This window comes from Chaetodon trifascialis, chromosome 1 (assembly GCF_039877785.1).
Source record: "Chaetodon trifascialis isolate fChaTrf1 chromosome 1, fChaTrf1.hap1, whole genome shotgun sequence".
NCBI lineage: Eukaryota > Metazoa > Chordata > Actinopteri > Chaetodontiformes > Chaetodontidae > Chaetodon > Chaetodon trifascialis.
Window position 1 is genome coordinate 13645051 of NC_092056.1, and position 24772 is coordinate 13669822.

Here is a 24772-nt window from a genome sequence, read left to right on the forward strand (position 1 = left end):
GATGGGGTAGAGAATCTTTCTTTTAGCTTCAAAAAGCTGCACAGACCTGAGTCTTACATACTGAGCCTTGTGTCAGTGGCTTGAACACTGAAGTCCATCTGTGATGCAGGATCCCATTGTTGTTCACAGGATGACTCCAACTGGATCTAATCAGGACTTTGTGAAATACTGGATTTGATCAGATTTTTGGACCATCTTTCTTCTCGTTGGTTAGTCCAGATCTGCTCTTCATCTCCTTGGGTGTAAGTTGCACATAAACTGTTCTGTTTTTATTTTCATTGGTATTTCTGAATTTCTGAAAGACTTTTGACTTTATTGTTGAATACGGTTGCCACAACATAACCCTACTGTATCAGTTTTTTTTCTATAGCACCAAATCACAGCAGAACTTTATATATAAATATATATATTCTGCTCGATGTTGGCCAGACTTTCAAACTATAGTGCCCACCTATAGTCTCTCTGTGCCTCTCCCAAGTTACAGCCTCTGAGAGCAACAGTAGACACTGAAAATACATATGAAGTCTGATTACTAACATTACTAACAGATACCGATTCATTAATCCCCCCTGGAGCTACAGAATTTAATAAAAATGATATCGAAATGCTTAAAAAATGTAGACATTGCATTACATCAGCACGATATTACTATAAGTGCTCATAAAGAAAAAGGCTTTCAAGTGGACACTTGCCTTCCTCAGGGTGACTTAACCCACAATGAACCTTAACCAATAAGCCGTGTAATTCACACATATGTACCCACATAAAGATGAAGCCAAAACATGCATGCACACATTTGACCACAAGGGGGATGTTTTGACTAAGAACTGTTATTAAATGCTGGAACCACTAGGGGTTGAAAGACAAGAACACATAACACGGACACATGCAGATGGGTGACGAATTAAAAGAAGATCGTGCAACATGAAGACTTGTAGCAAGGTGTCTGTACAAGCCCCTACTGAAGGGAAAGCTTTCACAATGGTGGCGGAGAGTGCAATCTAACACGTCAGTCCTGCATTTCCTGTAAATTCAGCTGAGTTTGAGATTTAGACCGTGAGGCCTGTAGCATAAGATTCACCTCATTTTCATCAAACCATTGCTAGTAAATCCTGACTACTCTCTTTTATTGTAGGTGAATGTCTAAAACTCAGATGGTACAGTAAACACATCACAAAGGCCGTCATCGCTCTTAGTAATGTCCTAGTTATCCCTTACAATATGTGCAATTTTGACAGCCACTCTCCCTGTGAAAATAGGGCTTCTCTGTATGCTCCTGTCTTCCTCTGAGAGAGCAGACCACTCCTCTTTACAGCTGTGACATGATTTCAATCCTATGTGACTGATATTGCATTTAGAAAAGTGCTTTATATAGAGGACATTCAAATGTTGCCTGCACTGCAAGGGGTGCAGACACTGAATCCAGCTGTATCTGTAACAGACTATTTCAGTCAACATGGTCCTGTGGGTATGAAGATATCATCTGGCCTGTAGCGTTAAACACCACTATGTTAGTGATGGTGAGTATGTGTAAAGGAAATCCAAACAATGCCTACGCACTCTTCATTATCAGCATGTTAATCAATAAGATTTATGTTCTATCATTGGTATATGGGCCATTGTTTTGTGAGCATACGCAGTTTGTGGTGACTCATCATGACTGGACTTTATTCTCAAAATCATATATAATGTTCATCAAATCATAGTGAACATGGAAAGAGAAAATGCCTTCATTAGAGGAATTCTGGTGTCCTCCAGCTGCGGTAACAACATAACATAATACAGAAGAAAAAATTAGATGTGTGGGAAGGTTGAAGGACCTCCACCGCTCCAGCATCCTTTATGTTCATTCAATGGCTTCAGTGAAAGACAATAGATTGCAGATATGGGGTTCACAGTATTGAAATGGCAGCACAAGAGGGTTTGTTTTCCCCTCATTTCCACCTTTTCTCTCTGGATTGGTTCACCTAATGATAGCTTGTAGTAAAGCATCTCCGTGTTTGCACAAAATTGCAGCTGTGCAGACATCCACTTCATGACCTTAGAGAAGCAGCAGTCTTAACTTGCATGCATGAGCTGTGACTGATCCTGTGAAAAATAGGAAAATTTGACCAACTCTAATTTGCATTAAATGGCATTCAACGGCAAATAGGAAGTACAGATATCTTCATCCAAGTACATTCAGCATTTGGAAAAGAAAAAAAAAGACCTGAACTCTGTGTGTGTGTGTGTGTGTGTGTGTGTGTGTGTGTGTGTGTGTGTGTGTGTGTGTGTGTGTGTGTGCTAGTATCTGTGAGCTAGTACTAGCATACCTACTATCAGCCTTCATGCATTGATCAGCAAGTGATTGAAAAGGTTCAGTGTTTGCTGTGGGCTATGAAGCAGTCATCACGTGCCAATAATGAAATTAAACAAATCACACTTTCATCCATTGATTCGGCCTGTTTAAGCAGTCTACGGGTCTGGCTATCGACACCCTCTCTGTTAGGAGTTTGTCAGCAAAATTAATCGGCGTTGCGAGTGCGTGATTGAAATAAATAAATAATTAAAAATAAATAAATCAGCATCCGTGCGTGCACCGCGGGCTGACGGCTCGCGCTCCCCTCTCTGTAGTGGTATAGCCCATAAGAGAGCGTCTGGCTCCGCACAGCCTTTCTGTTCATTTACTCCACGGCGATTCTTTTAGGAAGAGACGGAGAGAGGCGCGTTTACGACTTCATTTCTGCCGTCTCGCCACCCCTCGTCCAGTCCTTCCAGTTCGCCGGAGACATGGAGGGAGTCAGCAGCAACAGGAGCATGTCCTACAGTAGATGGAGTTATGACAGGTAAGCCAGATTTACCATCACGGGAAGGGGACGTGGAAAGCGCTAGTTTTGCGCTTAGTCTTCGATTGTGTTGTCATCCTAGGCCGATATTGTAAAGCTTGAGGCTGCAGCTCGGTGGGAGCCCCCTCCCCTGCGTAATTAGTTGACAGGTGCAGCGGATTTGGAAATAAGAGAGTGTATTAAGTAGCTTAAGCATCATATTGTGTCTGCTGGCAGAAGTCTGGCTTTCAGTGTGTCTTTATGTCCATGGTGTGTCCACAGATCTCCCCCTAGACAGCCCCCCATCACACAAACATTCCCACAACAACGACACCTCATAGTGCTGTTGTCAGTCAGTACCATCATACTCAATAGTTTACTCCATCTATCCAATGATCACTTCACCTTTTATACTAAAAGTTTTGCATGCTGGATATGTGACAATGTTTATTTACTGTACAGACTGAAAATCATCAGCACAGTGGTGAGACTATCTGTGTGTACAGCCTAAATGCTGCTTCAGTCACAGACCTGGACTCATTAGGCAGGAAGTTGGCAGGCTCTGTCTCAGCAGTGCTGACCGGGATCAAAACCTCACATTTTAATACAAATTAAAGCAGGCCTGTGGAGTGCGAACACAGAGCATAGATGATAAAACCACCCCGGCCATGGTGGTCCTCAGCTTGACAGTAGCTGCCATTCTGAATGCAAATTTCTTTTGGAGAAGGCTTTGAAAATATGAGCAGGCGGAGGATTGTTTTGCGAGGAGTGATTTGTGACACATTTGCATTTCATGAATAAGTAACGTCAATGAACAAAATGTCCATTTTGCCAGCGTGCGATGTCATCCACACAGTGTCAGTGAGTCAGTGTGTTTGAATGGCCATGACTAAAGAAAATGACTCGAACACGGAGGAACTGTTCTGTAAGTATACTCAAGTATGTAGAATCATTTTAATAGCACGATTCAGCCAAAACCAATTCTTCCTTAGTCATACTCAGACAACAATTTGGAATACAATGGATGGTTGGAGATACTGTTGCTGTATCAGGAGAGGCGGTTTTACTCTGACAACACTGTATATGTTGGCTCACACAGTATAATTGGTATTCTGAATCTGTGCTTGGACTTCCCAAGAGACTGCTGCCAGAGCCAGTGGTCTCTTAGAGTCCTAAGATATCTCACAGTGCTAAATAATGTTTACTGTGTGCAGCCACTTCAAGGCCATTAAGAGTTGCCACGGCATGTGCACTAAATGAGGATTGCTGTTTGCTTGTACGGAAACATCATAGAATATTTTTCCTTCAGAAAACCATTAACTTAAGTTTAAGATTCACTTCCCAGTTCTTTCCTCACACAAGTGAGCAGATTGTTTTGGTTGTGGCATAAGCATCCTCTCTGCTAATGTCCTGTCAACAGATTGACAGTCATACTGGAGGAGGTTAAGCAAGAACTGACCATTCAAAGAGATTCGCGAAGTCTTTGTAATGTCCAAAATCAATCCGACCAAGACTGAACCGTGATGTTAACGTGACGTGCTTCAGGGGTCAAATTTAGGTCTCTACTCTAAACTAACACACAAAATACAATGTGACGTGAGGGAAGAAGTCTAATTTCCAGTCAGACTGGAAGCTCAATCATTCTTCCTTGTCTCTAGCGTCTGGCAGCCATACTTTAATATGTAGGGACATAAAAAAGAGATGCACAGATGCAGAGTCTTGACAAAGAGCAGTTAGGTTTCCAATGACGTGCACAGACTCTCTGAGGGGCAGCAGTGAAAATGAGAAAAATGGCATCTCTTCTGCATGAGGTAGCACTTAAATTGGAGGGTGAGTACATACATGCTGAAATACAGACACACACACACACACACACACACACACACACACACACACACACACACACACACACACACACACACACACACACACACACACACACACACACACACACACACATGCACGCCTGTTTCTCCATACGGGGCCCCAAAGCAATATCTGTGATGACTATTACCCCGACACATTAAAGGCTGTGGAGATCTCTGGTCCACCCACACAGCTGTCTTCACTTATTTTGCCTGATTAAACCTCAGCTCAGGACTGTGTGGGTGTACAGGCTGTGCTTTTCTGACCCTCTTATTAGTTTAGTGGCACCTGTTAGCTTTACCTTTGTTATTGGTTGAATTTTGGCGGCCTCATGTTCTGTAATTCCAGCATAGCTCCACCTAACATCCACCTGAGCAGATTAGCTAGAATAAGTGAGAACGCCAGTGGGTGTTCAAGGTCTTGAAGTCAGACAGTGGTGAACTCAGCCATTGTAGTCGTTTACAACATATTTGTCCTGTTATTCAAAAGTGGTTGTTCTTTTATGACAGCAGTGATGTCAGTGTGCACATCAGCTGCTCAGCCCTGAATGTGTCAGAGATATTGATTTTGTGGATTTCAACCACGGCCTGTTTGAGATGCCGCACAGAAGAGACAGACCCAGAACAGTGCTGAACAGGAGCTATCTGCTAACTCAGTGTTATGAGCACTGCCAAACACAGTGAGTTAGTTAGGCTGGTTTCACTTAGCGGTTTGGCTAGCTCATGGAATTGGCAACAGCTGATGGGGACTGACAGTAAAGTGTGTTATTTCTGCTGATAGTTGCCAGTTAGGCATTAGAAACTGGATGCTCTTTGGCTTTACAAAAGCTGGAAAACAAGTCCCTTGTTGAACAAATGCTGATCATAGGGGGGAAAAAATAGATAATTTGTTGAAAGTAAGGCTCAAATCTTTAGTGAGTCAGTAATCGGTCCTGGCCTTACTTGAGCCCAATCTGAATACTTGTTGTTTCCTGTTTTCTTTTGACACTGGATGATCTGCAGAGAGTGATCTAACATGAATAAGCGTATTTAAACTCAGAGCCTCTCAGACTGTTTTGAGTATAGCAATGTCTTACTGATGTTTTGGCAGGCATTGTAATTCGTGGCATAGCCTGTTTGTACTTGTACCTGCAGTATACGTTCAATCACACTGTGTACTCCTGGCACCCACTCAGTAAACACTGTAGCCTAGAGATGGAAGGCCAAGGTGGGCTGACAAGATACAATTGAGAGCCTGTAGAGCTCAGCACAGATTCTCTGTTTCTAATCAAAGACAAATGTTAGTTTTAATGTCCTTGTGTACCCGTTTATCCAGTGCTGTTTGATGTGTTTCCCCCCAGCAAACCACACGGGTAAAAAGAGAGGAAGCTGTGGAACTTGTGCATAGTAAGTTTCTCCTTAATTTCTCATGCTTCGTCATGGGACCTGATGATTATTTTAAGACACCTGAAGCCTAGCTCTGGATATTAAGAAATGTGATATGTCACAAACCCCTCATGAATTAAAAACATTCCTGCTCGTCTGCAGGATGATATTGGAGAAGGAAATCAAATGAAACTCCAAACGCTCATCTCTCCTGAGTTTTGTTTATTTCCTTCCTGCCTTTTCTCAACCAGGATGGAGGATTTACTTTTTGGTTGGAACTTGTGGGTAAGTGTCAAAGAGAAGAGAAGAGAAGAAAAAAGTGAATCTCCTCACTAGTTTTTGTTTCACAAAAAGGCTGCAGGCTCGTGCTGATGCCTCTCCGGCCAGTGATTTATGTTATAGACAGCTGAGAGAGACACAGTGGCCTGTTTTATCTGCATATATGTAAGAGAACATGTTTTCTCAAAGTCTCTGTGTCATTCTGCTTTGGCTGTTCATTTACACTACGCTGGCATTTTTCATGCCCAAACACCTCAGGTTTTCAGTCTCTTAAGTGGATGAAAGTGAAAGCACTGATCTGGCATTTTATGAAAGAAGGATGAAAGAAAAACTGAGCTTCGTGGAAAACAGTGACCTAAGACACCATTGAGGGCTGTGCAGCAATAAACTTAAACTTTCTGTCTGTGATCACTCATTTTGAAATGCTGATCATACAGCACCTGGATTTATGTTGATTTTGTCTTCATTGTCAGAAATTAGAGATTTGATCCACCTTTCAATGCAGGAAAGTGTAGTGAACAGGTGTGCTTTATGAGCAGCGACCAAAGCACTGTTTTATATCAGATCAGCTGTTTCACAAGAAGAAGTACATATTTAAATGAGAAGTGCAAAACTGTGAGGTCAGCTGTATTAAAACTGCAGGTGAATATGAAGCTCAGAAGGTTTAACCTGCTGAGGTGTGAAAAGAACATGTTCTCATCTATGTACAATTGCCCTACTGTTGTGATGCTGTGATGCATTCACATGCAAACAGTGCTTCTAGACGTTGCTGGCTTGGTATGGAAGTAGTTTCAGTCTGTGTTTATTGGGAGGCTTTGCATTGTTTGCTACAGTAAGTGGCCATGTTATCAAGTCTGTGTTATTGTCTTTGATTTCAGCTGTACTCGTTTGGAATCTGTGCAGCTTTCTGAGGACACTGGAACGAACTCTTGACTAGAAGACATTCAACAGTTGATTTAGACATGCAGCAAGCGGCTTCAATGAATTGTGCTTTCATGGAATATTGTTTTACACCTCTGAATAACAACTCTGTGTGACTGGTTTCAGATCAGATGGGTTGATCTGAGGTGTGCTCATGTCTGTTCAGCTTGTGATGCAGGTGTGAATTGGCACTGCAGCTTGACAGTGTGTGTATGTGTATACACTCTATTGCCTTACATAAGCTGTAACCTGTTAGAGGGTATGTTGTCAGTGTATTTCTAACACTGGTCATCAACTACATACCAAGCTCCTGAAGTGGGAATCCATTGTGTGCCATTGTGGGTGGCATTAAAATGAGTCACCAAAAAAAAACAAAAAAAACAAAACATGTACCTTAGCTGGAAACTGCACCAAACCAAACAAAATGTCTGAGATTGACTCTTCTGTCTCCATCCAAAGAAACTGTTTACCTCCATGATATAAGAAACTGCATTTTCCTGGTCAGAGTGGAGAGAAAAAGTTGAATGTGGTTGTCAGGACAGTCTGAACTGATCTGAGTTGGGAGAGAGATCCTGCTCTGAATTAACATATCAGACAAACGGACAGATGGACTGAACAACGCTAAATTTTCTAACTAAGTTTTCCAACCGAAGAGGGCCGAGGCAGACGGGTTGTTTAGTTGAATATGTTCATCTGGTCTGCCTGATTTACTAATCCTTTACCTGACTGAGCTTTGTATAAGTGAAAATGTCCCCAATCATGGTTTGAAATATTAATAACCTAACTTTGCTGTGTATTGATAAATCGATGGCACTGAAGCAGACAGATATGGAACCGACACTATTCTCTAAACTATATACTATATATATTCAGTTCTTTACTATATTGTAGTCTACATACTCTATGGAGTAGTGTCAGCTTCATGATCAAAGTGACAGGTAGCATCATGTAGTCGCAGAAGAGCGAGACAATCATAGAAACACACTGTTGCCTGCAGTTTTACTGTAGTATTCACAATATTTCTATGATTACAATTACAATTACAATTTGTCATTTGGCAGACACTTTTATCCAAAGTGATGTACATATGAGATTTTCATACAACACAAGCAAGGTTCTAGATGGGAGAGAAAAATAAGAATAAGTGCCCTAAGGCAACTTTCTGGTCCAACTGGACATAGGTGCTACAAGACAATGCTATGAAGTAGTGCAAAAAGTGCATAGAGTCGATAGAGTTTTTTTTTTGTTTGTTTGTTTTTGTTTTAATTAAAGAACAAGGTGTCCAGTAAAGAGCTTGGTCTTTAGTCTTTTTCTTAAGATCGCAAGGGACTCTGCAGAACGAGTGGAGTTTGGTAACTCGTTCTACCACCTGGGAACCATAGAAGAAAAGAGACTGGCTAGAGACTTAGGAGTTTTTGGAGGTGGCAGCACCAGGTGCTGTTCCTGGGCAGAGCGTAGTGAGCGGGAGGGAGCATAAACCTGATTGAGGGAGTTCAGGTAGGTCGGAGCGGTTTTGGTGGCAATTTTGTATGCAAGCATCAAGGACTAATATAGTGACATGCGCTCGTTTGGGCTGGTTAAATACCAGGCGAGCCGCCGCATTCTGTATCATCTGTAAAGGTTTTAGTGAGCATGTTGGGAGCCCTGCCAGTAAGGAATTGCAATAGTCGAGGCGTGTGTACCAGCGCTTGTACTAGGAGTTGTGTTGCATGCTCAGACAGGTAGGGTCTGATCTTCCTGATGTTGTACAGGGTGAATTGGCAAGACCGAGCGATAGAGGCCACATGCTCTTTGAAAGTTAGCTGGTCATCGATCGAGACACCCAAGTTTCTGGCAGATTTTGTGAGCAGACCTGAGTCAAGCTGGATACTGATCTGTTGTTGTATACAGGGACCAGCTGGGATGACAAGGAACTCAGTCTTTGACAGGTTAAGCTGAAGGTGTCGTCCCTTCATCCATGCCGAGATATCAGCGAGGCATGCCAACACTCGAGCCGAGACCGTGGGGTCATTTGGCGGGAACGAAAGGAGGAGCTGGGTATCGTCAGCATATGAATGGTATGAGAGGCCATGTGAGAACCAAGTGCGGTGGTGTATACTGAGACGAGAAGGGGTCCCAGCACTGACCCTTGTGGTACCCCTGTGGACAAGCAGTGGGATTTGGACACTTCTCCCCTCCAAGATACTGCAAAAGATCTCCCTGATAGGTAGGAATCAAAGCAGTGGAGAGCAGATCCTGAGAAACCAAGCTCAGCAAGTGTGGAGAGGAGGATTTGGTGGTTAACTGTGTCAAAGGCAGCCAGACTGTCCAGTAGCCCTAGCTCATCGTAGTGTTTCCACTACAGATAAGAGCACAGTCTCAGTCGTATAGTGTCTGCGTTTGAAACCGGATTATGATCATTCAGCAGTATTTGTGCAGAGGGAATTACACCTCCACACCGTAGACTATAAAACCTGGACATGGTCTCTGATTTCACCGTTGTGAAGCTTGGTGTTGATGGATCCGGCTGTTGTCATCTTGGCAGTGCCTGGCTCTGCTAAACTCCCGGCCAATCCAACAATTGGCACAGGTGGAGTGTGGGTGGAGCCGAGGGGGGTTGAATGAAGCCTGGTTGCTGAAACCTAGTGGTTAGCTGCCACTCAAAGCGGCCATGTCCATAATTATGCACAAGTTTAAGCCTTAATGTAAATGAAACAAGTGAGTTATATAAAATTTGATTTGTTTTAGTGCTGTGTCTGTGCAAGTGGAAATTTAGGTTTTGGATTGCAGAGACAACTATTGCACAGCATTATGGGAGAGATGAGCCTGGAAAAGAAAGCTTGAGCTACAGTTCTTTATATGCCTGCTACAGTGCAGTGCAGTGCAGTGCAGTGCATGAGAGCAGCTGAAGTCACAGCTATGTCCAGACAGTGTCAGAACATCCAGTCTGAGCCTGTCCACAAACCTTACCCCTGATTGAATTAGAGGATTCAGCTCCCTAGCATGACACATACTTAAGAGAACTGTGAATAAAAATAAGCTAAACTAAGCTTAAGAAAATGCAGCATCCTACCTGTCATTGTTCCTGGTGATGTGGCCTGTCATGTCTTGCTCATCTGACCTCCTAATTTTCAATTACCCTCTTGCTGCACTGCAGTTATTATGCATTTCATAGCTTAGTCACTGTCTACCTGTTTCTGTAGTAACCACAAGTAAAAAAGCAGGGTACCAAACAAAGCCTTTAGGCTTTTGTCTGTGCTGCCTGAGATGATTTGTAGCAGCAGCAACCACGGTCAGGTTGTGAGAGATTTCAATGCATTACACCTCTCTGTGTGTCTTCCATCAGGATATTAGGTAAAGAAATTGCAAAAACTGAATGTCAGATGTTTCCATAGAAATGGTCTTTCGTTATCATAATTAGAGGAGCTGGCGTTTACTTGAACTGTCCACATACTGTGTTTTTACCTGTCACAGGGACATAAACCTGGAACAAAAGTTAACTTAATGCAAAACAAATAGCTGATAGCTGAACTAATAGCTTGGCATTGCCAGAACATTTCACAAACAAAACATGAGCTCACAGATTTGTCTGGTTTGCAGGCTAGCCCGACAATGCTAAGCTCCTCTACAGTTTTCTTTTTCTGAAATGTTAGCAAGAGAGATAATGACCACACCTGCAACTGAATGCAGATTCTGTAGTATAGCAGTATTATATGGTAGAGAACAGAATACATGATGTGAATACTGATTTATAGCCAATGCCAGATTTTATATGTATTTTTAGACGATAAATGATATGATATACACTAACATATGTATATATGTTTATCATAGTACATAATAACATATTTATTTCTGATAAAATACATTACATTTTGGACACATAACCACTGGTTTCATCGGGAACATCATTTAACAACAAAGCCAGATGATACATAGTGGACAGATAGAGGTGAGTTTAGTGAGCAGATGTGAGGTAAGGAGGGAAAGGGGTAGGGTGCTTCAGGATCCACTGAGGCGAAGCTTAAAGATTTTTCAGGTGGAGATCAGAGGGAGTTTGTGAGGGTGTCATGGCAGAAAGGCAGCCTGCCTGTCAGCGTGCTGACCTGCCTCTGTGGTTTGAAGCTGCATCTCTTATAATGTTGCTGACACGTAGGAACTGACATCAGGTGCAGAGGTGGAGAAGCTTCCTCTCTGACATCTCCCTCTGTGCTGTGGCTTTCTGTTGCTGTGAGGGGGGAGTGACCGGTGTCTGCTGTGGTGGTGATGTTGGCAGACTGGAGGAGAACTGGCAGTTTTGGTGTTTTCTAGATGGGATGCTCATTTCCATTTGCTGGCAGTCATTGTATGTACACAGTTAGTTCTTTCTGTGGTAATGCAACCATTTTCATTGGAACAAAAAAGTCACTAAAATTAAGTCATTACTTATGTATTCCTTAAAATGACTCATTTGATTAATGCTTCTTTGTTTTATAGCTGTTTTGCTGACAAAGCCCCAGTAATTGTTCTAATTGTTCTAATAATAATGTCTTTGGGAACGGAGCAGTTAGCTTTAAAGCCATTGAAGCAATCCATCCCTTGTGCAGAAATTAATGGTCCTATTGAAAATTCATGATTGACTCTTAACAAAAATCTACAGTATATCCATCCTATTCGTATATTATTTAAATATCTGTTATTCAAATATAAATTCAATGGATACACTTTTATAACTTCAAACAGAATAAATCCAGTCGGCTTCCCAACAGATTTACCAACTTATCGTCTAATTAAATTGCACTGAGGTAATTATTGATGGCATTGATTGAAGGTCTGGGGCTTGATATCATGGGACGCAGATGATGTATGTGTGTCCAACAAGCAAATACACAAAAGTGTTGTTGTTAAAATTGTAATAAAGAATCGTTATTTTTGTCTTTCTCTTTACGTGCATTTTAGATGCAAATGAGAAACAGGACAATCAGCTCGGCAGTCGAGGACAGAGCCTTTTAAATGTCCTCCAGTGACACTTGATGATTATGAGATGACGTTTGAAGTGCTGAGAGATGCAGTTCAGGGGTGTAGAGGTGTTTGTGAGGCCAGTCTTCCAAGACTTCATGAGTTTCTCAGTATTGCATATCTACTGTGACAAGAAATGATAATAGTGCCTTATTCTTGATCCCTAAGGGTTGCACTTGTTCCCAGCTTGTTGGCAGGCGTGACTTACAAGCCGCCTTGAATTTTGAGTGTGCTTTGTTTCTACGTCCAAGGTTTTTTAAAGGCAGCAGAAACGTCTGCACACAATAGCATCACACGCATGACTCAAATGCTTTCGAATTTGGTGGAAAGAAAAGAGCCTGCTGTGAAAATCATCAAATATATTAAATGCCAGTCAGTGGAGATTTTTCATTTTCAAATCTGCACCAGCTGATGTAAAATCAACGTTTTTCATTTCATACCATCATTAAAGGTGATTTTCTTGTCAGCCTGCCATTTCTTACCAAATCCTCTACTTCAGACTTGTAAAGGCAGTTTCCTGAAAGGAACCGCATCACCTCTGTTCAGAAATCATAATCACTATACGTATGAGTGGCATGACATTGCTTGTAGCCTCCACGCTTTGTTGTACATTGTTGATTCTCCACATCAAAGTGGATTTGAGCTGAATTACCCTTTCAGCAGCAGGTGTGCCTTTGGATCAAGAGTCTGGAGCAGCGTGACAACCCAGCTGTGCCCTTGTTCCTTACAGATGACTACTCCAAGAAAAAAAGCATTAAGAAGTGATGACAAATACTGTACTGCAGAACACTTCCTCTTTATATGACCTCGACTAAATGAGGACCCTTTTCTTTCCCCAGCATTTATCAAGATGAACACAGCTGGCCACATTTAATTCCATATTAGGAATCCGATGTGTGATAGCAGAGTAGTCAGTGGGCAAGTGAATGTACATTTTCTCCATCAGCAATTCTATTATTTTCTTACTCAGACATTTGAGATTTATTGACAGTTTATTCTTAATATGTTTTTACTGGGAGATCATTTGTGTCATAAAAACTGTATGTTTGGTATTCACCACAGCCTCCTGCAGTCTGTGCTGAGGCTACGTGTATGGACTGTTGTGTCACAGGCATATCTGTGAAGGTGAAGGTCATACATTTATGTAGTTACTGACATACACATATGACCGCAGACATTTTTAAACTCATACATAATGTCAGTCCTGGTGCATATACATGGTACATGGTACATATCATGCTTGCTAACACAAAAGCAAAGCATTGTGTTGATTATTTTTTTATACAAACAGTGGATCAATTGTGTTAAGTAAAAGGGGTAGCTCGTTGCTCTGCCAAGTGTTTTATAGCATCTTTTAGCTAATTGTTTTGGTTTTACAGCCCACAGCTTTACCGTTTTGATTCATTCTCACTGCTCTCATCAACCCTGGTCCCCGCGCACTTGTCTGATAAACTTAGTAATAAGTGTCGCTACAGGCAGACAGATAAAAAGTCTGACTAATTGGTGAGCATTGTGATGCTCAGCAGCCACAGAGCTGAAAGGAGAGTGAATATTGGACTTACATTCAGAAACGTGGCTTCAAATTAATGCTAATGTTGCTCCATGTCTACTGGATATGTTTGGTAACTTGTTCACCATAACAACATTGTGTTTTCTGCCTGTTCAACTTTAGGGATTTTATTTTTTATGTTGTGCCATCTTTTAATTTCTTGTAAAACATTTTTAGAACTTACAATACATACATTATCATTTTATAGTCTTCATCTCAAGGTTTAATTTGATGCTGGCCAGCATTTAGGCCCCTAACTGATAGGTATATTTGGCCAATTAACTAACTGCGTTCAAGGTTATTGCTGTAATTACAGTCGAGAGCCGACACTGTATAAACAAATACCTCGCAGTAAATGAGTAGATTTTGAAACGTGATCTAAATATGGGTCAATATGAAGAGAAATCACTGCAGAACACCAGGTGTGACACTGTGATGTGTTGGACACTTGGCACCGAGAAGTGTGATGATATTGTAGAATAATTACACCAAGACCATTCCCCTTTCCTCATTTATTTATATTTAAGTGCCATTAAAGAACTCATCTCACTCTTTCTTGGACTCTTCTCACTTCTCGTTCCCTCTCATTGTCCTTTATTACTGAATTTTATTCTCTGCCTCATCACAGGATATTCCTGTTTCAGCCTGCATTACCGTGGACTATACATTATACATGAAAGACAGTTAGCCTTGGTCTGTCAAGTGAAGTCTCATCTGAAATGTGCGGATGCTCACAGGGCAGGAGATTTGCATCTTATTTCAAGTCACTCATAAAGATTAGTTTTTATTGGCTCAGGTAAAGTGCATTTAATCTTTTTACTTTGGATTTTACCTTTTTTAATTTATGGATTTTATATTTTTATTGGATTCTTGAAGGATTTTGTGAGTACTCTTTTGAAAAGCTCCATAAATGTGCCCCTAGTGGATGTGTGTGCCTCTGCAGCTGGTTGTTATGGTGAAACATCATGGAGTAAAATTGAGAAGTGGAATTAAGTTTTTGAGAAATAAGGGTGTGTGTGTGTGTGTGTGTGTGTGTGTGTGCGTGCGTGCGTGCGTGCGTGCGTGCGTGCGTGCGTGCGTGTGTGTGTGTGTAATTATGTATCTGTCATCCATGAGCAGACTTTAAGTGTGAGCATGCTGTCTCATCTCCCACTGTCACTTCATCACATGGAACGTCATGCTGTTGTCTGAGAGATGCTGCTGCAGGATCCAAGTGGTTTATGCCACTCTATATTGAACACATTGATTAGTCGATAATGATTATTTAGTTTGCTTTTTTGCAGGGAAACTGAGGCAGAAATAAGCTGGACCTAGGGGACCCCAACTGTGGAATATTAAATGACTTGATGATACATTATGCAAATAATCCTATGAATAAATACGGGCAAAATATACAAATATGTATTTTTAAAACTCATCTTCATATTAAGAATTTATTTCAAAGCTTGCAATGTTTACAAACTGTAAACACACAACCCTGAGTGAGCATGTGATTTCACTGGTGTCTTAACTCACAGTGGGCTGCCCCTCAGTTATAATACTGATGACCTGGTGGGAGCATGAACCCTATAGCTTATTAGAAGATTAACGTTGTCCTGTTACAAGATTATTAAATGTACATTCATCTGTATACACCCACTGAGCCCACTGAGATCCTGCCAAGACCCTCTGAACATCAGCATATAGATTAAAACATTCCTCTCTTTCTAAGGAGATGCAACTACAGTGTGCAGATCCCATTTGTTTCCTCCTCCCAGACCTTATTCTGCATTTGGATCCTCATTAGCTTCCATAAACTGGTCACTAGTCTTCCTGGGGTCCACACAAAAACACAGCAAGACAACAGTGTCTAATGGTGCAGTATCAATAAAACAGGAAAATGCAATATAAGGAAAATATTAAGCTCAGAAAATAAGTGAAATAAAGTTGGAAAGAAAAATAAAACTATCACAAATACACAGCTCTGAAACAATAAAAACAAAATAATATCTGTGTGAGATTCATCATTTTTTGTTTTACTGACCTTTTGAAAGAATATGTTTTTGATCTGTGTGGTGGTGGGCAGCATATTCCAGGCAGAAGAACTTCCACAAAGAACAGAACTCATCATACAGTTTGTTTGTGGACTCACCATACCAATGATGAAAACCAGTATACACCAGTTTTTCCACAAAAGAAGTGTGGTGTTCTATTCCAGATAACAGTTTGTCTGAATAATAGAAGATTTTAATTTAGCCCTCACAGTTTGCCAGAATAGTCATTTATGCCTCTCACACATTGGCATGGAAAGAACAATGAAGAGCTGATGTGGTTGCTCTCTTCTTTATAATTTGGGTTTTTTAAAGTGTTTTTCAGCAGTATTTGACCAGATGACCGGTCAGTACTTCAGGTGTGACCCTCAGTTCTCTAATTTAACATCCAGTAATTTTGTTTTAGTCACCTGCCCACTGATATCCCAGCTTTGCAACTAAGACAATTGTTTTAATAGTTAAAATTGTATTTTAACTAAAAGCTGGAACAAACACATTCAAATGTGTCCTCTTCTGGCTTTACTTTCTGCACATTTAATGAGCTTCTCACTGTATAAATTGATAACCAAAGTCCAAAAATACAGAACAGACTGTTCGGTAATGACTCAGTGAATGAAAGATTTTTGTCACAGCCGGACGAGGGTAGTGAAAGCAAAAACATGTATGCCTGGAAACATTCTGTTATATATCTATATTTCTTAATCTTCAGTCCATCAAACATGTTTTTTATGGCCATGATGAGGTCCTCTTTGTTGCTGTGCTGTGAATGGCAAAGAGTAGGGAAGCGCCAATAATTGCTAAGGTGACAAACATGATAATACACAAGGGTAGAAAGCCTGTTAGGATGCCTTTTATCCCCAACACAGCAGAGAAAGTTAAGGTTGGATAATTAAGACGTAATGCTCTAACTCCCACAGCAATTGCTATCAGGGTACTCTTGAGCAAGGCTCGTGCCTGATCTGCCCAGAAGACTTGTGACTGTCGGTCTGTGATTGACTCTCAGTGACTTTTATTCTCTGCATGTCTGATTCTGCTATCATGACATCATGTTTTAGCTGGTCCTGCACCCTAAGCTTAAACACATCTTTGTAAATGCAAGTAACTGTAAGATACTGTCCTTTACAACACTATGACAAATACATGAGTGAATGAATGCAAGCTCTCACTGCAAGCTCTTGTAGCATATGTGCAGTTCATGTGAATTGCCTGTCCTCACAGGACGTGTGAAGCCATCACTGTTGGGATTGTAAAGCCAGGAATGCAAATCTTGTGCTATTGCACAGCACCTCCATGTGTCTGTGAGTCATCACTACACATCTCTGTCACTGTTCAGTGAGTCCCCCTGTTGGGCAAGAAGAATAAACACTGCCACTTTACTGCAGCAACACAGTGATGTTACTGTACGCTGCAGGTACAGCCAGATGTTAATTAATCACAGCTATGGCAACTGGCAAGGTGGGATTGTGCTTGTGTTTTATGCACGTGTGTCTTTCTTTAAAGCAGACATTATGGTTGAATAGCCTACCGGTGAGCTTTTAAATGATAATTGGTCTCTGCTGTTGCCATGGTCACAGGCAGAGGAGAGTGTGTCAAAGGAGGCAGCGTGACAGTCGCCTCCTCGCAAAGATGTTAGGATGCAAGGGTTGCACACATTCGCACCACAGCGCTCCCACCATCTCTCTGCATATGTCCGTGGGATTAAAAACATTTATTAGCACGGCTCGCCCATCCATGAAACGATATGAGAGTCAGAATGACATGCTATGTCAGCTTCATTTTCCACCAAAAGGTATTTCCCTTTGCCTGATGTCGAACAAGCTGGTTAACCTCTGATGTGCGGTGTAAGAGTGTACAACAGTTAAGGCTGCAACCATTTTCCATTTGATTTTGTTCACTATGTTCACAATTACCTGCTTTTATCTGGAGCAATTCCCTTATCTCATTCATTGTATGTAATGACTGGGAGGTTTCCAAACTAGACACAATGGCCATGAGTGTGTGGCACTGGAAAAAAAAAAAAAACCCATTTGAGATCTTTACATAAAGCATAAAGAAGACAAGTAAGTGCAGAAACAGCTTAGAAACAGTGAGTCACGTGCATATCATCCTCCAAAGATAGATACAGGACTCACAGTGCAGCACCTGACAAGATGACACTCTCATTTAGCATCTCAGCCTCTCTGCTGTCTGTCTGTCTGTCTGTCTGTCTGTCTGTCAGCAGGGTGTGCTGACAGACAGACAGCAGTTTGATTAATGATGCCATTCAATGCAAGAGAGTCTCTTAGGTCAGTTTGAATCTTTTGAATATGTTGCCATCTAATGAAAGTCTCCCTGTCGATCAGTCTTCGTAACCATCTACAAAGCCCCAAAATACAATGCCAAGTTTTCCGATGAGTTTGCCAATCTACTGTCTGTTGTTTGTATTGATTTTGACTGTGTTGTGTTAGTGGGTGACTTCATCATTCATGTTGATAATCTCAAAGATGGATGTGCTAAAGAACTTTTAAACATCCTGGATCATTTTGGCCTATCTCAGCACGTAACACATTCAACACATAACAAAGGGCATATTTTAGATTTGGTTATCTCCAAAGGGCTTAATATCTCTGAGGTTGTGGTGACGGCTGTTGCTCTTTCTTATCATTATTGTGTATCATTTAAAATGGCCACACCTGCTATTCTTAACAAAAGTGGAACAGAGGTAATCAAAAAGCGTTATATTAATGATCACACCTGTCTTCACTCAGTCTTTTACACCATCACCAACACTGCCCTCATGCTTAACTGATGACCTTGTAATTAGTTTCAGTTCCAAAGTTATGACTATTATTGACTCCATCGCCCCAATTAAGTCCAAAGTTTTGTCAGGAAGGAAAAAGGCACCTTGGAGAAACACCACATCGGTCAAAGTCCAGAAAAGAGTTTGCAGACAGGCAGAGTGCAGGTGGCGAAAAACCAAACTCCAGGTTCATTATGAGATTTACGAAAAACAGTCTCTACACCTATAACCATGAACTAAAGAATGCAAGGCAAGCATTCTTCTCAGAGATTATCAACAGAAACTGTAATAATGCCCGCACTTTGTTTTCTGTTGTGGATAGACTGACAACACAGAATCAGTCCCTCCTGAGCTGCTATCCAACAAGTCATGCAATCATTTTGCAGCCTTTTTTACAGATAAAATTTCAAGGATAAGACAAACAGTGTGCAGCTTCAGCTCAAAAAAGTCCATCTGTGCCTTCTTGTTTAATCTAGCACATTTTAACCTTCTAGATCAGGGGTCGGCAACCTTTAACACTCAAAGAGCCATTTCGACCTGGTTTCCAAGGAAAAGACAACACTGGGAGCCGCAAACACTTTTTGACATGTGAAATGAAGATGTTAGCCTATATATATATATCTTCACACTCGTAAAATAGTGTTGATTATGAAATCCATGCAGTCCATCCATGTTTCAGAAAATTAAACTTTATTTATTAAATGAACGCATTTTGAACTCTTACAAAAAAAAATAATAAAAAATCGCAGAGTTGAAGGTCTCTTTCAAATGAATTAAAAAGCTGAACTTAAACTATCCATCTAGCAAACAAAAATGCCGTGAGCTGTCATCCTTTGGGCTTTCGGAGCGTGTAGCGGAGCCTTGACCTGAATTTAAAAATACAATGGAAAAAAGAGCACTATTTCACTGAACAATGAAAATAAATATTTGCAAAATAACTGCCTGTTCTAGATCATACAAGGCTGACAGAAACTGTATCACAGTTAAAATCTGCAGCATGCTGCCTTGATACTCTGCCAACAAACTTTCTTAAAAATGTTTTTAATTGCATAGCTCAAGATGTGTTGCAGCTCTCTTCAGTCCAGTCAGTTTCCCCAGGCCTTGAAAACTGCAGTAATAAAACCTCTCCTAAAAAAGACTAATCTGAATGCTTCAGTAATAAGTAACTACAGGCCAATATTAAATCTTCCCTTTCTAGAAAATTATTGAAAGGATTGTTTTTCATCAAATGCATGCTTTCATGATGCGGAACAATCTTTTTAATGCATTTCAGTCTGGATTTCGTCCACACCACAGCACTGAGACTGTACTTATCAAAGTTTTAAATGACATACATCTGAATAATGATGCTTCCGAAACTTCAGTCTTAGTATTAGATTTTAGATCTCAGTGCTGCCTTTGATACAGTTGATCATGACATACTTCTTGACAGGCTGGAAAAGTGAATGGGACTTACTGGCACTGTACTACACTGGTTCAAATCCTATTTACAAGATAGAGACTACTTTGTGTCAATTGGTGAGCATGTGTCTGAACGAAAAAAGATGATGTGTGGGGTGCCACAATGGTCCATTCTCGGACCACTTCTTTTCAATATTTACATGTTGCCCCTAGCTCACATTATGGAGCATCATAATATTTCTTATCATACTTACGCAGATGATACACAACTTTATATTTCTGTGTCATCACATGACTACAGTCCCTTACCTTCACTGAGTAAGTGTATGCATCAAATCAATGAGTGGATGCGCCAGAATTTTCTTCAGCTTAATGCAGATAAGACAGAAGTGATTGTATTTGGCCCCAAAAATGAAAGGTCAAAGGTCAGTGCTCACCTTAACTCCATGTTGCTGACAACAACAGATAAAGCCAGAAATCTTGGTGTAATTATTGATTCTGACCTGAATTTCAACAACCATTTAAAGCTCATTACCAAATCAGCCTACTACCACCTGAAAAATATAACCAGAATTAAGGGATGTCTGTCCAAAGAAGACATGGAAAAACTTGTTCATGCATTCATTTTCAGTAGGTTGGACTATTGCAATGTAGTCTTTACGGGCCTAAACAAAAAAACAATTAGGCAAATACAGCTGATTCGAAATGCTGCTGCAGGAGTCCTTACAAACACCAGAAAAATGGACCATATCACACCAGTCCTCAGATCACTACATTGGCTTCCTGTGAGTCAAAGAATAGACTTTAAAATCTTACTGTTGGTCTACAAAGCATTAAATGGTCTAGGACCAAAATATATTCTAGATTTATTAACACCATATGAAGTATCCAGACCTCTCAGGTCATCAGGGACAGGTCTATTGTGTGTTCCCAGAATGAGAACCAAACAAAGTGAAGCAGCTTTCAGTTATTATGCTCCTCACCTGTGGAACATTCTCCCTGCACACCTGAGGTCTGCACCGAGTGTCAGCTCATTTAAATCAGGGTTGAAAACATTATTATTTGCTACAGCTTTTACTTAAAGTAAATATATCTGCTCAATGATTTTAATCATTCTAAATGCCAAGTGCTTGCTCATGGGGGAACTGTTGGTTTCTTTGTAGATAAAAGAGCTTGGTCTGTACCAGCTCTATATGGAAAGTGTCCTGAGACAACTTCTGTTGTGATTTGGCGCTATACAAATAAAATTGAATTGAATTGAATTGAAATTGAATTAAATTATTGTCTTTTACTGGCTTCTGTTTTTAATTTTCCTTTAAATGTATTTTATTTTATTTTTATCTTTCTATTCTCTTCTAATTTCTTTTTCTTTCTCTCTTTCTTTGACATGTATGATTTTAATGTATTTTATGCTTCTGTAAAGCACTTTGAATTGCCTGGTGTATGAATTGTGCTATACAAATAAATTTGCCTTTGCCTTTTGCCTTTACAAGGATTGTGCATCAGTCTCTGTGGGATGATAGTTTTTATTCCCCCTTTGAACCAAAAACAGGTCACTGTCATCTGAAAAGGATGAATTATGCTTTGATTCTTTAACTTACATGAAAAGGAGTTGCAATTTATTGTACATATCAATGTATTGTGAGTCAGGGTGTAAAATTGAGTTTTATTAACAGTTTTTTAGAAGTGTGTCCTTTTAGCTGAAGGAATATACAAAATATAAGACAGCATGTAAGCTCAAGGCCTAAAATATTCATAGACCTAGAAAAGACTCAGTCCTGCCTGTTGTTAGCTGTCGCTGTTGTGGAGGCACAAAATTCTTTGATGAATAATGCAGACATTCAGCAGGCTCCAAACAATGAAGATTTAATGATTTTTGATGATTAAAAAGATTAACTCCCTCATTTTAATATAGAACGCAGTTCACCGCTGAGGAAAGTTTGAGGATGATATGACGACACATTTAAAGCCGGGAAATTACGTTGCAATTTTAAGGCATCGTCTAGAAATGTAAACACATCTGTATACACAGGGATGTGGGAGATGACTCACCAGTCCATTTCGGGATTATGCCTCTTATTATACTAAGCTACGCATCTTTGTCTGTTGCCCGTGGATACAAGTGCTTTCCAAATGGAAACTTGACCATGGAGACCAATTTAGCAAACCTCAGGATGTATAGCTGTTACTCAGGTTGTCACACTGAGGGACTGATTCAGATCTCTGGGTGTTATTAAAGCAGTGTGTTGTACTGTTTAGCAATTATCTTATTACTTATGTGAGCGGATTTCTGTTGGTGAGCTTCAGATTGCAGCTATCTTTTATTTGTCACTGCAGTTTTTGGTATTAGTCACAGATTTCAAGGCATTTTTGCTTGTTTTATGAAACATTAGCAGAATCTATATCATCTGGTGTAGATTTATGTTTGTGCAGTAATCCAAGATGCAGATAATTTACATACTGTAATCAATCAGTACTCCAACACACCTTTGAGGCTGTTTAAGGGAAGATAAATTATCTTAGTTCTGCAGATTTCAGTGTTATCTTTAAATCAGATTAAGCTACTGTATAAGAGAACTTCTAAAATGTTATCAGAATTTATGCAAATGTGTATTGTCAGCTTTTCTGCTGCTCGCGAGGTGTTAACAGGTGGCTATACTGTACATATACACACAGACAAAGCTGTGCTGTGGAAAGGAGGATGCAAAGGAACTTTGGTGTATCGAAGCAGTCCATCTGGTTGCCGCACTGGGACACTGGGACACTGTTTCATCCAGCGTGACATTTTCTAATCCAAATCATGTTTTATGCATGGCCTCTGCTGGGGTGCAGAGAGATGAGATACAGGGATTTTTGTTGATACAAGGACTGTGTATGTGTGTCAGTCACCCACCTGCTGGCTGGTGTCCCACTGCACTGTAGTCTTGAAGGCAGAAACTAAGATATGATAAGACAAGATAAGACAAAAACTTTATTAATCCTATGACAGGGGAATTAAATTGTTCCAGCTTCATAATTTAACAAGAAAGGCCAATGAATTACCCATGTTCGGTGCACCTGAGACATGTGCACAGTCTCAGGTGCACCCGGTCTGATGTGATGCTATTACAAATGAAGTGGTGCCTGCCAATGCGGCTGAATATGAATCAAAATTTTCCACAATTTGTTGTTCCCAGCAAAGACCACGTTGCAGACATTAGAGGCAATCAATAGAGGGCATAAGCCATTATGCTTATTCAGTTTTCATTCTTTTCATGCATAAGCTCACACAGTCTCTCACTCTCTGTCTCTGAGGCTGTGAGATTTACTTTTCGCTCACGCTCACAAACACAGATAGTCTCTCTGTTACTTTTGCTCTCTCATTCTAAAATTTACAACTCCCCTTAAAATAAAGATACCACTGTTTATGCCTCACAGCAGCCTTCAGAGGCTGGCTTTTTGGTTTAAGCCACATACTGTCAATGTTGAATAGCTTCCTTTGAATAGTTGTACATAGACATTTTTTGAGGTCCCCAAATATGATATCATCTGCTGAATTGTGGTTGCTGCTGATCATAGGCATCTTCAGTTGGCTGCTTCTGGCTTTTAATCAGTCCATCCATATGTGTAATCACACTTTGCCTATATTGTATCTTGCAGGGTTAATTCAGTTAATTTTGTAAAATTATGAAGCGGTGCTGCAGCCTAGCACTCCACTATGAACTGGACAATAAAATGTTATCTGATTATGACAGAGATTTGAAAATGCTCTCTCAAGTAGCCTGTCAGAAGAAGTTTGAATATGCAATGTAATCACAGTTTTGAAAGGCATTTGCAGCCATGTACAGTTTGTACTTCTGGCCACGTTCCTGAGCAAGAGGAGGGAACAATAGCTTGCTCGCCTTTTCAAGTGCATTTTTTTGTTGTTTATTAGAAAGGCTCTCCAGTATATGCACTAGAGTTGGGCGGTATCCAAATTTTGATACCGTCAAACTTTCCCTACATTTTCCAGGGGTATACGGTATTACCGTGACTAATTAAAAATCACTTTGCAGGGCAGCATGACATGCGCGCAGTTCAGACGGTCAATGCTCACGCGAAGAAGCACCAATCCTAACTTGTAGCATACCAGAATGACGGGGAGAAACCTCAGTTAAAAGCCTCTACCAAGCATTGTCACCCAAACGAAACATAATTCATACCCCAAAAAATTATATGCGCATTTAACAACAAACACGGAAACAGCGCACGTCAAAGGCACTGCATCTACTAATTTCACAACTTCACGCAAACCACCAAAGCCCGGTATCATAGGAAAGCGGACAGTCTGATGACTACGAAGATGTCTGCCTCCACACTGTGCGACGAAAACTCAGCGAGCTAGCAGCCAAAGAGTACCAGCAAAAAAAAAAAACATTGTTAAATCATAAAGTATGTTTTACATTTGCTGTTTTGTGGTCAAAAGTTATATACCAGCCCGAAAAAACGCTGCTAATGTCTCCTCCTATGCGTTAGTTTGAGATCAATCACGAATGTCCTGCTTGTTTACATAAGAAGGAGGGGATTTCTAGAGTGGAGGGAGCGCTCTTCATGCAATAACTTATCTCTGGGCTTACTTCCTTCTGGATCGTCATTGGTGTTTCTATGGTGAATATGGGCGGGTCGCTGAGCTGTTGACCGGCGTAATCACGCAGTTAGATTCACCGCTCCGTCTCATGAATTAGTAGAGCGTTCACAGAGGACTCTGCTGAGCAGCCCGAAGTGTTATTTCACAGTTTCATTTGCATTGCGCGTCTTTTTATGAGAGCTAAGAACAATAGCAA

The 24772-nt window shown here is 40.7% G+C and overlaps 1 protein-coding gene across 2 annotated transcripts in view; it reads left to right on the forward strand.

Moving 5' to 3' along the window:
- The first annotated feature begins 2553 nt into the window (after window positions 1-2553).
- Window positions 2554-24772, forward strand: part of tub (TUB bipartite transcription factor) — a 48376-nt gene continuing 26157 nt past the window's right edge. The window contains exon 1 of one of the 2 annotated variants that reach the window (XM_070967187.1): window positions 2554-2825. In XM_070967187.1, coding sequence (XP_070823288.1) covers window positions 2770-2825 — 56 coding nt within the window. In that variant the 5' untranslated portion in view covers window positions 2554-2769. The remainder of the gene's footprint in view (window positions 2826-24772) is intronic. The other variant, XM_070967179.1, reaches the window with a different exon arrangement.